This window comes from Eubalaena glacialis, chromosome 15, assembly GCF_028564815.1.
Source record: "Eubalaena glacialis isolate mEubGla1 chromosome 15, mEubGla1.1.hap2.+ XY, whole genome shotgun sequence".
Taxonomy (NCBI): domain Eukaryota; kingdom Metazoa; phylum Chordata; class Mammalia; order Artiodactyla; family Balaenidae; genus Eubalaena; species Eubalaena glacialis.
In genome coordinates this window covers 74,915,760-74,931,873 of record NC_083730.1, presented here as the reverse complement: position 1 = coordinate 74,931,873, position 16,114 = coordinate 74,915,760, and the positions used below count along the sequence as shown (strand labels likewise).

General features: G+C 47.8%; 1 protein-coding gene and 1 pseudogene across 5 annotated transcripts in view; both read left to right on the top strand.

The window, feature by feature from the left end:
• Nucleotides 1-16,114, top strand: part of SVOP (SV2 related protein) — an 83,575-nt gene that overhangs the window by 48,352 nt on the left and 19,109 nt on the right. For 3 of the 5 annotated variants that reach the window (XR_009697315.1, XR_009697316.1, XM_061169025.1), the window contains exons 7-9: nucleotides 62-125; nucleotides 5,468-5,596; nucleotides 8,647-8,720. Coding sequence is in view for 3 of the 5 variants with exons in the window: in XM_061169025.1 (XP_061025008.1) it covers nucleotides 62-125; nucleotides 5,468-5,596; nucleotides 8,647-8,720 (267 nt within the window). In the remaining 2 variants the exon portion in view is untranslated. Of the gene's footprint in view, nucleotides 1-61; nucleotides 126-3,481; nucleotides 3,608-5,467; nucleotides 5,597-8,646; nucleotides 8,721-16,114 lie in introns of all 5 variants that reach the window. The other 2 variants (XM_061169027.1, XM_061169026.1) reach the window with 2 other exon arrangements.
• Nucleotides 10,031-11,900, top strand: LOC133075531 (guanine nucleotide-binding protein subunit alpha-12-like; annotated as a pseudogene).

The window sequence follows — 16,114 nt, the reverse complement described above, 5'->3', positions numbered from 1 at the left end:
CCATAGCAATCTTCCCACTCAGTCCCGACCTTAACGCCCTCTCTGTCTTTTGCATTCCCAGGGTGACGCTCTATGCTGAGTTCCTTCCCATGAAAGCCAGAGCTAAGTGTATTTTGCTGATTGAGGTAAGGAGGATGGTCTGGGATTCTGGATATTACTCAATCTCTGAGCAGGAGATTCCCAGGTGTCTTGAGCCATAGGACAAGGAAAAGGAGTTTAAGAAAAATATAACAGATCCATTATGCAAGGATTTAAATGGATCATTTATGTTGATTTCAACATGGTTGTTTTGCAATATAGATAAATTCTTCCATTGACAAGAAATTCAATCTACCATCCCTGAAAAAAAATGGTAGCAGGCAGGTAGTATGTCCTTCCTGAACTAGAAATGACTTTTATCTGAAAGTTGGTGCTGAACATTGTAGCTTGAGTGGACCAAACTCCTGCCCCTGCACCAGATTGACTCGTGTCTTGTGTGAGATCACCATTCATGGCCACATCTGTGGCGAGTAGGCTGCCTTAAAACTCTCTTGGACCATCCAGTCCCTCTCAAGCCTTCCCTCTGCCAGGGTCCTGTGACCCATTTTCCAACCATGATCTGGAAGATCTCAGGGCAAATACATAGCTGCCCAACAGCCCTCCTCCATGCAGTGGCAGTATTATTTGTCCCTGCTGGACACTGAGGTCCACAGTCACGACTGTCCCTAATCACCATGATTACATGACAGTATTGATCACACTGACCCCACAGCCCAACTTAACCATCCTGACTGTGTCTACCCCTGACCAATCAGGGTGGTAGTCAGCTGGTCCACACTGGTGTGGATGAACCAGTTTAAATATTGAAATGCATCTGCCAGCTGATCCTGAACCCTGACTGGCCCTCATTGCCTGACACCCTGTCCTTTCTAAGGACTCCCTAGAGCTCCCCATGATGCAGCAACTAAAGTCTGGTGAGGGTTGGGGGAGGTGTGTGACCAGGGTTCATTCTGATTGGCCAATACTGTATGGTGTCCACTCTGATTGGTCAGTGCTATAAATTGTTAGCCATTTTGACTGTCCCTCTGGTTGTCAGCAATTGAAATGGACTGTGGTTACTTTAAGCAAAAGGGGATTTAGGAAGGCTCTTGGGGGCTCCCAGATGGAGAAGATGAAGGACGATGTTTTGGAATGGACAATAGTTGTAGACTCAAGGTTGCAGCAGGAAACAACATACTCACATTAGGATAATTTGAAGAGGGTTTCTTTTCTTTTTTTTTTTTTAATTTAATTTTATTTTTTATACACCAGGTTCTTATTAGTTATCTATTTTATACATGTTGGTGTGTAATATGTCAATCCCAATCTCCCTATTCATCCCCCCACCACCACCCCCGCTTTCCCCCCTTGGTGTCCATACGTTTGTTCTCTATATCTCTGTCTCTATTTCTGCCTTGCAAACCGGTTCATCTGTAGCATTTTTCTAGATTTCACATGTATGCGTTAATATATGATATTTGTTTTTCTCTTTCTGAGTTACTTCACTCTGTATGACGGTCTCTAGGTCCATCCTCATTTCTACAAATGACCCAATTTTGTTCCTCTTTATGGCTGAGTAATATTCCATTGTATATATGTGACACATCTTCTTTATCCATTCGTCTGTCGATGGGCATTTAGGTTGCTTCCATGACCTGGCTATTGTCAATAGTGCTGCAATGAACATTGGGGTGCATGTGTCTTTTTGAATTATGGTTTCCTCTGGGTATATGCCCAGGAGTGGGATTGCTGGATCATATGGTAGTTCTATGTTTAGTTTTTTAAGGAACCTCCATATTGTTCTCCATAGTGGCTGTATCAATTTCCATTCCCACCAACAGTCAAGAGGGTTCCCTTTTCTCCACACCCTCTCCAGCATTTGTTGTTTGTACATTTTCTGATGATGCCCATTCTAACCAGTGTGAGGTGATACCTCATTGTAGTTTTGATTTGCATTTCTCTAACAATTAGTGATGTTGAGCAGCTTTTCTTGTGCCTCTTGGCCATCTGTATGTCTTCTTTGGAGAAGTGTCTATTTAGGTCTTCTGCCCATTTTTTGATTGGGTTGGTTGTTTTTTTAATATTGAGCTGTTTATATATTTTGGAGATTAATCCTTTGTCCGTTGATTTGTTTGCAAATATTTTCTCCCATTCTGAGGGTTGTCTTTTCATCTTGTTTATAGTTCCTTTGCGGTTTATAGTTTGCTTTTGCTTAAAAGCAAAAGCTTTTAAGTTTCATGAGGTCCCATTTGTTTATTTTTGTTTTTATTTCCATTATTCTAGGAGGTGGGTCAAAAAAGATCTTGCTGTGATTTATGTCAAAGAGTGTTCTTCCTATGTTTTCCTCTAAGAGTTTTATAGTGTCCAGTCTTACATTTAGGTGTTTAATCCATTTTGAGTTTATTTTTGTTTATGGTGTTAGGGAGTGTTCTAATTTCATTCTTTTACATGTAGCTGTCCAGTTTTCCCAGAACCACTTATTGAAGAGACTGTCTTTTCTCCATTGTACATCCTTGCCTCCTTTGTCATAGATTAGTTAACCATAGGTGCGTGGCTTTATCTCAGGGTTTTCTATCCTGTTCCATTGATCTATATTTCTGTTTTTGTGCCAGTACCATATTGTCTTGATGACTGTAGCTTTGTAGTATAGTCTGAAGTCAGGGAGTCTGATTCCTCCAGCTCCATTTTTTTCCCTCAAGATTGCTTTGGCTGAAGAGGGTTTCATAAAGGGACTATTTATAAGGTCCCTGAAGGGGCAAAGGGAGAGAGTAATTAGCAGCCCAGAGAGAGAGAGAGAGAGAGAGAAAGAGAGAGTTGTATGGCAAAGGCTCTTGGAAAGGAGCTGTGACCTTCAGCCAAGGGATGCAGCCAGCCCATGACCACCCTGCAGAGAAGAAGCCAGAGGAATAAGCACCCCAATCCCTCTTTCCTCCCCATCTCCTGTGGGGCTCCCCATTGGCTGCACCCAATGTGAAGCCAGAGGACAGGGGGACTGTGGATGCAGTCCATACAAAGAACAAGGTGGAAAAGGATGGAATGTGATTCAGAGAAGCAGACAGAAGATATTCAGCCCCACAGGGGAGAGACAATTCTGATAAAGGATACCGGGGCACTACTGGGCAAGGGAGATGGATGTGAGTAGACAAAAACCAATGTGTCCACTACTCTACTGGCCTCACACAATATTGATCATATTGATCTCCTTAACCAGAGCTGCCACATTGCACACTCCAGTGGGCACCATGCAAATATCATACAGTGTGGATGGTACCCTCAGGAGATAGACAACATGGAGGCCCTGGCCCAACCATATGAGCCACAGGAAAAGTGATGGCCATTCTGACTTTCCTGACCCCCAAGGACCCCCTTACCCACACGGATAACGTTGTCTACAATGATCCTGAAATCGCTCACTGTGTTGACCAATGCTGCCCCATTACTGACCCCCATTCTCCCATGCCAGGTGTTCTGGGCCATCGGGACAGTGTTCGAGGTTGTCCTGGCTGTGTTTGTGATGCCCAGCCTGGGCTGGCGTTGGCTGCTCATCCTCTCGGCTGTCCCACTCCTCCTCTTTGCTGTTCTGTGTTTTGTAGGTATCCTTTAAGACATCTCAGCCTTTGTTACTTGGTCTCCTGCCGTTCATTATATTTTGGTGGGGAGGGTGTGGAGGAGGGCACCAAAGCCACTTTTAAGATTATTTCTTTTAATCAGGAAATGAGACAAAGGAACAGGGCCTGGGGTGGGCCCAGTATGGGGTGTTGGGTTTCCTCCAGGCAGACACTGCTGGGATATTCTTGAGGGAGATATCAAGGGGATGGGGGATACCTTGCTCCCTGTCCCCGCACTACAAGAGCTACACTTAAGGTGAGTGTATTTGGAATAGTTGGGATTCTTAAGTTGCAAGTGACAAAACCCAGTTCAAACTGGCTTGAGTGAAAGAGACATATGATAGAATATTAAATATCTGGCTTCAGGCATGGCTGGGTCCAAGGGCTCAAATGATCCCTCCGTCTCATCTCTGCATAAACTACCCCCCACACACAGCGAGATCAGACCACACGTTTATCATTTCATGTGAAGACCACATCCATGAAATGCTTTACAGCCAGTGGGCCCCAAAATAAGCCTGTAGGGAGGTAGGTCTCATCTATGATAAATAACATAATAATTACTGGTAATGACAATAGGTATTAATAATTACTTAGCATAACAGTGTAGCAGGCCCTATGCCAGGCTCTTTATATGCATTATCATATTTATTCCTCCCAATAACCACAGGAGGTAGGACTATGATGAACCCCTATATTAGTTAGGATGATACCAGCTGCTGTAACAAATAAAGCCTACACATTCAGTAACTTAACACAATAGGAGTTTATTTCTCACTCACAGAACAGTCCAGAATGGGTGCTTCTACTTGACAGGTGTGATTCTGGACCCAGGGTTCCTTCCAGCTTGTAGCTCTGCCACTGTCTAGGGCTTTGGAATCTTCTACATGTAGACTGAAGAAGGGCAGGTAGAGATGTATACTTAAATAACTTGGCCAGGAATATTCTGCTCTCGTGCCATTGGTGAAAGCATGTCACATGGCCATGCCTAGGGGCAAAAGGTGCTGGGAAATGTAGTTTCTGGCTGGGCAGCCATATCCAAGGACAACTCTATACTATGGAAAGGGAAGCATGAATTTTAATGGATGCTAGCAATCTCTGCTATATTCTCATTTTACTGATGAGGAAACTGAGGCCCAGAAAGGTTGATTGACTTGTCAAAAGACACACAGCAAATAAACAATAGAACTCATTTGAACCAAATCTTCTGACTCCAAGTCTCATACTCTCTCATTTCACAGATTGCTGTTGCTTTGTTTTATGGAGAGATCTCTATCTAGTCACTTGGGGTTGGGACTCTAGTAGGCCTAAAGGTCTTTCTGATTTCTTTCTTTCTCTTAGACTGAGTTTGCAAGACGATTCTAAACACAGGTGAGGTGTAGTTTCTTGAGAGATAGGGATAATGATGATGATGGTGAGAGTGGTGGACTTTTTTTCTTTTTTGGTGGCAGTCTTAATTTAATTCAGCTGTCACCTGCAACTCAGCAGCACCAAATTACAGTAATAGCAACGGCAACAGGAACAGATATATTAACCCATTCTGGGCACTGTGCTAAGCACTTTGTCTGGATTATCCCATTTAATCCTCTCAACAACCCTAAGAGGGAGGTTCTATTATTATCCCCATTTTATGGATGAGGAAATGGAGGCACAGAGAGGTCAAGTTATTGCTCAAGGTCACAGAGCCATTATAATCAATGGCAGTGCCAGGATTTGAAGCCAGGCTTCTGGCCCCAGAGCCTCCGGCCTTAAGGACTCCACACACACATGAGAGTGTATGGCTGTGACCGAGCATTCTGTTCTGCCCTAACTGGCCACATCTCGGTCTCCTGTCCTCATAGTGGCTGCCAGAGAGTGCAAGGTATGATGTGCTGTCCGGAAACCAGGAAAAGGCCATCGCCACCTTAAAGAGGATAGCCACAGAAAACGGAGCCCCCATGCCTCTGGGGAAACTCATCATCTCCAGACAGGTCAGTGCCTGGCGGACTGACTGTGCATGTTGCTGCACGTGCTGGGAGCATGTGTATGTGAGTGGGTGAGGGGTGCAGTGGGCAGGATCTGCAAAAGGAATTTGGCAACTTCAGTCTGTGTATTTTCACTGCCAAGTCCTAAAAGTACCACCTGGAGAAGTGATTAAAGAAATGTAATATAATGTCCCATAATGGGTCCCGTAACTACTCCTGCTTCAGTTTCATCTTTCAACACCCATGAAGTCTGATTAGCAAATGTGATTGATCGGCAAAGGCTTGACAATAAAATCACATTAGAAAGTGCCATGATAGACTTAGATCCAAGACACCAAACCGCCCCTGTGTAGACATCCTTAATGGATGGTGCATCGCTCCACAGGCAACACCATCAGGGAATCCACCACACTACAAATAGATGAGCACTTACTGCAGGTGCAAGTGGGGAGAAGGGAGCCAGATTAAAGGCTGCAGTCCCTGCCCTCAAGAATCAGCCATGTGGCTTAGAGAAACATCACAAATACCCTTAAGCAAACAACAGACCCTACAAGGAAATTATTATTATTATTATTTATAAATTTATGTATTTATTTATTTTTGGCTGCATTGGGTCTTTGTTGCTGCAGTGGGCTTTCTCTAGTTGTGGCGAGCGGAGGCTACTCTTCGTTGTGATGCGCGGGCTTCTCATTACGGTGGCTTCTCTTGCTGCGGAGCACAGGCTCTAGGTCTGCAGGCTTCCATAGTTGTGGCACACGGGCTCAGTAGTTGTGGCGCACGGGCTTAGTTGCTCCGCGGCATGTGGGATCTTCCCAGACCAGGGAACTTGAACCCATGTCTCCTGCATTGGCAGGCGGATTCTTAACCACTGCGCCACCAGGGAAGCCCTATTTTTTTTAAAATAATATCATTTTTCTGATTGTTTCTATATTAGGCAAAAAGAACTGAATGGAATTTCACCAGATTGAGAGGAAGTGCTAGGCAGGGTCTGACAACATAGAAACCAGGAGACATACCCCAAATCTGCTTTGGGAAGCACAGGGTTGGGGTAGGGGGCATCCCAGAGAGTCTGGGGTGCAGGAGGCTCATTTAGTTGCCTTTGGGGAGGGACTGCATTCTCCCCCGTCCCTCCTGTGGGAAGATGCTCTGGATGGAGAAAGCATACAGTGATTTCAAATGTGTGTTGCAAAGTGACAGTGGCAAGCCTGGATGCTCCAGTTGTGGGCTTCTCTTTGGAAAGGAGCTGCTGCCGCAGGGGCCTCTCTGTGTTCCAGGGTACCCAGCAGCGAGGCCTGTTTTTTTTTTGTTGTTGTTGTTGCTTTATGGAGGTCACTGGGGCAGGTGCATAGCTGATGTAGCCAGGAGCAGCCAGGCCCAGAGAGAGAGTTCTCTCAGGTCCAGGAAGGCTCCAAGAAGGTGGTGAATCCCCCATCACCAAAAAGAGAAGAGAAGGATTTTCCAGAAAGCAGACCAATTCTCCAAAAGCCAATTTTTCTTGCCAATGTATCAGTTTACCAAAAACGTGTTTTAAGGATTATTCTTTTTGAATATATTTAGTAAATAGGAATAGATTTTTCCTATGTATATGCTAATACATATATCAATACATATGAATATATTTTTCCTGTGTTTATATTAACACGTATAATATAGTCTGCAATAACTATATTAATGAATTCATTAAGTATATTAATGAATGAATCTATTCTAAAATATAGTCAATAAATACAAACATGCTCAAATATATTCAATAAGCATATTAATGAGTAGTCTTTTTATTCAAGAATATATTACAAAATATTTTTGTTCACAAAGACAATATTCATGGGTAGATTAAACCACCTATAACCCATAATCTTTTAAATTATTATTTATTTATTTATTTATGGCTATTGTTGCGTCTTCGTTTCTGTGCGAGGGCTTTCTCCAGTTGCGGCAAGCGGGGGCCACTCTTCATCGCGGTGCGCGGGCCTCTCACTATCGCGGCTCCTCCCGTTGCGGAGCACAGGCTCCAGACGCGCAGGCTCAGTAGTTGTGGCTCACGGGCCCAGTTGCTCCGCGGCATGTGGATCTTCCCAGACCAGGGCTCGAACCCGTGTGCCCTGCATCGGCAGGCAGATTCTCAACCACTGCGCCACCGGGGAAGCCCCCATAATCTTTTTTAAAAAAACTTTTAGCATGTTTAAATAAGTGAGCACTTCTCAAACTGCTAAGAATAATATGTTCATTAAATAAATCTAAGAAGATAATCCCAGTCATAGAATATATTTTTTAAATTATTTTTCTTGTTGATGCTTTTTAAAAAAATTTTTATTGGAGTATAATGGATTTACAATGTTGTGTTAGTTTCAGGTGTACAGCAAACTGAATCAGTTATACATATACATATATACACTATTATTTAGATTCTTTTCCCATATAGGCCATTACAAAATATTGAGTAGAGTTCCCTGTGCTATATAGTAGGTCCTTATTAGTTATCTATTTTATATATAGTAGTGTGTATATGTCAATCCCAATCTCCGGATTTATCCCTCCCCCCCCCAGAATATATGTTTTAAAATAGAACATTGTAAAGCAAAGATTTGATAAATTAGTAAATTATATAAAATTGGCAAGTGAGTCATTTAGCTAATTGGTCTTTTGGCAAGTTGGCTTTTGGTGAATTGATTTTCAGCACATAAATTTTTGTCACCTTGACCTAGAGCTGGCTTTGGGTGGGGAGGGTGTGAAATGGCGGGAGGCATCTTGGACTGGTTGTTTGCTCCCTGGTCCATGGGATCGCCCGAGAGGCCTGCTTCCCGGCTCCAGGATTCCAGGTTGGGGTGGGGTGTGGAATGTCTCCACCTCTGGACGTTGCTGAGTCCTGGCTGGAGGCCTCCCTGGGCTGGGGGGCTGAGTGCTGTGGATCTGAGTCCCAGGTTCTCGGAACGTGAGTGTCCAGCCTACCAGAAACCTCCCTCCCAGCCTCAGGTATCCACTGGTCTCAGGCTACCAACCGGTGCCCACACATCCGCAGGGGAGGAGAGTAAATGGTATTCTTTGTCTTGAAACAGGAAGACCGAGGCAAAATGAGGGATCTCTTCACACCCCATTTTAGATGGACAACCTTGCTGCTGTGGTTTATATGGTAAGAGCTGTTTGTTGATTCTCGGGTCCCCCTCCTCTGCGCCCTGTTTTGGGTTTTAACTTGGAGGACAGAGAACTCTTCCATCTTGAGCAACATTTGCAAAACTGAGCATCACTTTCCTGACTTGTGTGTTATCCTGTTATTATTATTTTCTTAGCCTTTTAAAATTATTTTCTATACTATTATTTTCTTAGCCTTTTTTTAAATTTGACTCACTTTTTACTCAGATAAATGTCTTTTAAAAGGAAACTTTGTGTATCTGCTTTAAGGAAAAACTTTAATTGCAGGCCATAGACAGAAGTTGCTTTAATTAATTAATTAATTCTTACGGAAGTATAGTTGATTTACAATGTTGTGTTAATTTCTGCTGTACAGGAAAGTGACTCAGTTATACATATATATACAGTCTTTTTTGTATTCTTTTCCATTATGGTTTATCCCAGGACATTGAATATAGTTCCCTGTATTACACAGTAGGACCTGGTTGTCCACCTATTCTATATGATATAATTTGCATCTACTAACCCCAAACTCGCAGTCCATCCCTCCCCCAGAAGTCACTTTTAAAGATAAAAAAGTGGCCCTCCCTAGCTTCGGGTTCCGTATTCATGGATTCAACCAAACCACAGATGGAAAAAAAAAAAATTCCAGGAAGTTCTAAAAAGCAAAACTTGAATTTGCTGTGCACCAGCAACTATTCACATAGCACTTACACTGTATTAGGTATTATAAGTAATCTAGAGATGATTTAAAGTATATGGGAGGATTGTGTAGGTTATATGCAAATACTATGCCATTTTATATGAGGGACTTGAGCATCCAAGGATTTTGGTATCCACAGGGGGTGCTGGAACCCATCCCCCACGGATACCGAGAAGTGACCATACAGTAAAAAGTAGCTAGATTGCGACTTCCCTGGGGGCGCAGTGGTTAAGAATCCGCCTGCCAGTGCAGGGGACACGGGTTCGATCCCTGGTGCCGGAAGATCCCACATGCTGCGGAGCAACTAAGCCCGTGAGCCACAACTACTGAGCCCGCGTGCCACAACTACTGAATCCCGCGCACCTAGAGCCTGTGCTCTGCAACAAGAGAAGCCACCGGAATGAGAAGCCTGCGCACCGCAAGGAAGAGTAGCCCCCGCTCCCCGCAACTAGAGAAAGCCCACGCGCAGCAACGAAGACCCAACGCAGCCAAAAAAAAAAAAAAAGTAGCTAGACTGATGGTTTGCCAGGGGACAGAACCACTGTATTTAAGAGCCAGACAGAGGGACCACGGGACGGCGGCAGCGGACGCGGCCTGAGGGAGCGGCCGGCTGCCACCTCGCCCGCCGCGGGGTCCATGGCCTCACCAGCCATGTCTGGTGCGGTGCGGACCCTCAGCCGTTGCCTGCTGCCACCTGAGGCCAGCGCCGCCCGCGATGCGGAGCGCAAGGCAGGGCAGCGCAGGCGCAGCCGGGACATCTACGCGGGGCTGGACCGCGAGCTGCGCGCCGTGCGGCGCCTCGTCAGGATCCTGCTGCTGGGCCCTGCGAGAGCGGCAGGTCCACCTTCCTCAAGCAGATGCGCATCATCCACGGCCGCGAGTTCGACCAGAGCGCGCTTCTCGAGTTCCGCGACACCATCTTCAACAACATCCTCAAGGGCTCAAGGGTTCTGGATGATGCACGAGACAGGCTTGGTGTTCCTTGGCAGTATTCTGAAAATGAGAAGCAGGGGATGTTCCTCATGGCCTTTGAGAACAAAGCAGGGCTGCCCGTGGAGTCTGCCGCCTTTCAGCTGTATGTACCTGCTCTGACCGCGCTCTGGAGGGATTCTGGCGTCAGGGAAGCTTTCAGCCGGAGGAGGGAGTTTCAGCTGGGTGAATCAGTGAAGTACTTCCTGGATAACTTGGACCGGATTGGGCAGCTGAATTACTTTCCCTAGCAAGCAGGACATCCTGCTGGCGAGGAAGGCCACCAAGGGCATCGTGGATCATGACTTTGTCATTAAAAAAATACCTTTCAAGATGGTGGATGTGGGCGGCCAGCGGTCTCAGCGCCAGAAGTGGTTCCAGTGCTTTGATGGGATCACCTTGATCCTGTTCATGGTCCCGTCCAGTGAGTACGACCAGGTCCTCATGGAGGACAGGCGCACCAGCCGCCTGGTGGAGTCCATGAACATCTTTGAGACCATCGTTAACAACAAGCTCTTCTTCGTCTCCATCATCCTGTTCCTCAACAAGATGGACCTCCTGGTGGAGAAAGTGAAGACCATCAGCATCAAGAAGCACTTCCCAGGGCTTCCCTGGTGGCGCAGTGGTTAAAAATCCGCCTGCCAATGCAGGGGACATGGGTTTGAGCCCTGGTCCGGGAAGATCCCACATGCGGCGGAGCAACTAAGCCCGTGCGCCACAACTACTGAGCCTGCGCTCTAGAGCCCGCGAGCCACAACTGCTGAGCCCGCGTGCTACAACTACTGAAGCCCCCACGCCTAGAGCCCATGCTCTGCAACAAGAGAAGCCACTGGGATGATGAAGCCCGCGCACCGCAACAAAGAGTAGCCCCCACTCGCCGCAACTAGAGAAAGCCCGCGCACAGCAACCGAAGACGCAATGCAGCCAAAATTAAATAAATTTATTTAAAAAAAAAAGAAGAAGAAGAAGCACTTCCCAGACTTCAAGGGCAACCCCCACAGGCTGGAGGACGTCCAGTGCTACCTGGTCCAGTATTTCAACCGGAAGAGATGGAATCGCAGCAATCCACCTCACCACTGCCATAGACACGGAGAACATCCGCTTCGCGTTTCACGCTGTGAAGGACACCATCCTGCAAGAGAACCTGAAAGAATATTATGTTGCAGTGAAAGAGGATGCCCTTCACTCTTGTGGTCCTTGAGCAGCCTGGGCGGCCACAGGCCAGATCTCCCCGGTGTCCCGGAGCGGGTTTCCCGAATCCGTGCCCTCAACACCTGGCTCAGGGATGCTGTGAGACCCACCACGCCGCCGCGCTCTAGGCCAAAGGACGTGACACTTTGATGTTAGCTACTGAATCCTGGGGACTAGTGAAACTACTGAAAACCCCAGCGATCGCTTTGGTATTAATGTGTAATGCCTAATAATACAGCTTTCTTTCTTTTTACAGAAACTATTCCTTCTCTGACACGATGTAATTGAGGACTGTGTGTGTGTGCATGCATGCTCTGTCTTTAATGACAGAAACACAAAACCCGACGTCTTTGCAGATGGCTTTTCTCTCTAACTCGCGAGTGCTTGGTGAGGAGCGTTGCCTGGTGGAGGTTTGTAGGAGGTGAAAGGAGGTGAATCGCGGGCTGTCCCCACCACCTCCCCAGGGGAGCACGTTGCCTTTTAAGTCTCTTGTGCCAGTGGGTCCCGGCTGTTAGATGAGAGGGTGGGAGTGAGAACTGGCGGTGTGGACTTGACTTAATGTCCCCACAACCTGCGCTTTCTTCCCGCCCTGTCAGATCACCCCACGACACGACAGGACGCGGGGTGGAAGGTGTGCACACGGACTCTGCCGTGAACGGCCCCCTCCCCCCTGCACAGGGCGGTGCCTGCTGCCTCTGTGCCCACCCTCCCTGCCCCTCGCCCGCCCCTCGGCAAAGACTTAAACCAACTGGCCTTGCAGAGGCGTTGTCTCCGAGAGACACCTGCAGTCGGCTTCAGGGAGCCTTTCCTTCTTTGGAGGAAGCGGAGAGCTCCTTTCCGCTCAGGGGCTTTCGAGAGCTGGCGGCATTGCCAGCAGAGCCTTCGTTAACGCCGCCGGGCTCCGCGCTGCCTTCCGGTGGCCGGCCGAGAATCGAGGTTCTCATCAAGGTCTCTCGCTTCTACTAACAGACACACGTCGCAGGAAAACTGTCGGACGTGATCTCCTCTGAGTGAAACTGCAGAAGCTGTGAATGTTGACGCGAGCTGGTCAATCTTGCACTCAGTTAACTTGTCCGGTTACTCTGTCCAGGTGTCTTTCACTGTGTAAAAAATACATTGCATTCCAAACTGGTCCCCGCTGTGTATGACTCTACTCAAAAGTGTCTGACGTGTTGAGGACTCTGCCTAGCATTTAAAAGAGAAAAAAGCTTCCTCTGTCAGTGGCACCAGAATGTTCCTGTGGTTTAGTAACCGTCCCTGGGCCCCATCCCCAGGACACACTGTTCCCGGTCCTGTGTCCCTGGTGAGTGGCTCGCTCGCCTTCACCCAGCAGATAAACAGGGATCTTGTGGCAGATGCTGACCCAGAAGGAAAGGGAGGAAAAAAACTGCTTCTGAGTCAGCCTTGTTATCACAGGGTTTTAATGAGGAGACAACATGAAATCCTGTCTCTCTGGGCGCTCAAAGCTTCCTGTGGATGTTTGCTGGGGGTTCGGCTCTTTCTTGTGGCTGGAGAAAAGTTGCTGTTTTTGTACTGCTTCCTATGGCTCTTCATAAACTGAAAGGATGTGCCCCGGGGTCAGGGCCGATGACCGAAGTTTAAAGGAAAAAGAACATTCTCAATGGGCTGTGTCAGGGCGGCCCGAGACCCCGCTGTCACTGCTCAGAGGACCCTGTCCTGGGGCAAGAGCGCTCCTCGCCCGCCGGGTTCCAGGTCTCACACGTGTGTCGGGACCCACGCACTTCCTCACCAGCTTGGAAGCACTCCCCGTGGCCCTGGCGGAGGAGGCGGCGGCCCTCGCGGTCGGCGTAGCGGGTAGAGGTGCCCGTCTGAAAGGCTTGCTGGCGAGTTGGGGTCAGCACGGTCGGCAAGCGCTGTTTGTCCGTTAAACTTTCTGACACGGTTGCTGGTTTGCTTTCAGAGGCAGAAGCAAGTTGGTATAGACAGGGAAGCCAAGCGGACTGGGAAGCAGGGGGGGACGGCCCTAGGCGGGGGCTACTGCCCGGCCAAGAACTGACCCGCTCTCCCCCTCTGCGGCCGGGCTCCCCTGTCTTCACGGCGAGCTGAGTGGACGACAGTCCTGCAAGGCTCCCGGCCCTCAATTCCGTGATTGGTCAGCATCCGAGAAGAAGATCGCTCTTTGCAAGGTCAACTGAAACCATTTACAGCCTTTCTACACATAGATTATAGTCACTTTTCTCTCCAAAACCTTAGGCTTTTCTATTTTATTTTATTTTAATTTCACTGTTACCCTTGATTATTGTCTTTTTTTTATTGAGATGTTGGAGAAGCAGGAGATAGTTGTGCCTCATCTATTATTACAAAAATGTAACAGTAAACTTCCTCAAACGAAGATATTTTCCTTACATAAGGACACATATCCGTTTTTTACTGAAATATTTTTTTAACCCTTCAGTTTGTAGAGAAATTGTTTCAAAGATATTGCGTTGTAGCTTTGTAATTTTTAGAGATCTCTAGACTCCTTATTCTTGCAATTTTTTTACTTCTTTGATAAAAAGGAGTCCGTTTATTTCAACTCCAAGATCAGGAAATAATCTTGAAACAAGATTACTAGTTATGACTGACTAACTTGGGCATCCTGGGAACAGACATTAACTTGGTATTGTGAGTAAAGGCACCGTTAGGATGAGAGCAGTCGGGGTGAATTGCTCGCCGCTTACACTTTGCACAGCATTTTAGCATTGGCAGTAGGGGCTGGTTTGATGATCTGACCACCTTCAGTTTCTGGATGTTTATTAAGATAAATCCTTAGTTTTCCTTTGCTTAATAGAAAATATCAACTCAGCATTCGAAGCCAAGCCAACATTAATTTTTCAGTCCCCAAAATTCAGAGCGGTTGGATAACTCAAACCCTAATGTTCCTTGAAAGTCCATTACTTGTCGATCACAGTTTTTATTTCCACATGGGATACAGGAGCGCTGTCACCAACACTGTGCTGAGTGGATGCCTCTGGAACACGACTTCAGGACAAGGAACAGCGGCAAACACATGTAAAGACACACCTGCTGCCCTGAGACCTGGGAGCCCGAGGAGAGGACCTGGTGATGGACGTGGACATGTCCAGAGACCGGAGGCTGGAGGAAGCCCAAGGGAAGGGAAGGGTGGGAACTCTTTCTCTGCAACCCCGTGGGGTGACTGTCCCCATCACAAAACGAAGAAACCACTGACGCAAAGTGTGAACCATTCCCAGTCGACAGAGCTCATGGAGCTCAGGATTCTCAGGTAGAGAAGGCACATATGTATTGTCCAGTGGCCACTGCCCGGGTAGGCGTTGTGTGCGTCCACGTGTGGGCCCCTAAACTGCCCACAGTGGGGAAGGCAGAAGCGCACCTTCACCCCAGAGAAATGTGCACTCGTCATTATCCACGTGGCTGAGGGCCAAGCTCTTTGGTTTCCGGTTTCCCCATTTGTAAAAGTTGGACTAGATCATGATGCTCAGCTCTGGCGCTGCAGTCTGATCACCTGAGGGGCTTTGCAAAGCTCCGGGCTGAGCCACTCAGAGACCGTGCAGTACAGGCATCACGTGGACGCACTCTTGGTTTCCTGCGTGGTTGCTATGCAGCCGGGGTCAGGAGCCATGAAGCAGGGGACCGTGGAGGACTCCCTCCAGGCTGCTGGAATTGTGGTCTGCAACGTAATGGCCCCCGAATCCTCCCCTCACTGTGACCTGCAACCTGCCTCAGGAAGAAAGTGATGCTGGGTTTTCTGTTGTGGTTTAAGTGAAGAGCAGAAGTTCCCACTAAGCTTTCGACTGTGTGTCGGGTGGTCCTTTCGGGCCTTTTGACGTCACCTTCTCCATAAGGCACATCAGATGCGCTCAGCAACCTCATTCTTCAGTGATGCCTGGAAATTTAGGGAGCTCTGTTTGAAGAAGAAGACAAGCCCTTTTAAAGTCTGCCTGGCAGCCCTAGGCAGAGGTGGGCCTTGCGTGTGGGATTCCTGCATTTCACGGACTCGGCGTTCCCGGCGCAGGCCCTGGTGCCAAGGTTGGTGCTGGGCCTGCAGCTGGGAGGGCTGAGAGCTTAGCCCCCCCGAGCAGGGGCTGCTTTTACTGACTGCATTTGTGCAGCACCTCCTGGGCCCTGAAGAAGGTGATGGCGGATCCCCAGAGGAAGGAGCTGCTTGGTTAAGGTGGCTCAGAGGCTGGCACTTGCTGTGTTAATGGCCCTTAATGGCAGGTGGCACGTGGTACGCGCTGAGTTCAGGGAAGTGGTGAGACTCGCTGTGGGTGGAGTGGAGCCCGTGGGGCGTGGAAGGGCCCCTCCGCCTCCTCGGTCCCACTGTCGGTGTCTGTTTCCTACCTTCTGCTGGAGGAGGACTTCAGGTCACGCAAGGCCCGGCTGCTCGTATGGGCCCTTGCTCTCCTGCCAGGTCTCGCCCTCCAGAACCCGCTAGAACTTAGAGTCTGGGTGTCCACTGGTGCTCAGGATGGCATATCGAAATAGGTGGTTTTGGTTTCCACACCATGTCGGCATCTCTTCAGGTGAAAACTTACTTCAAAGCACAACAG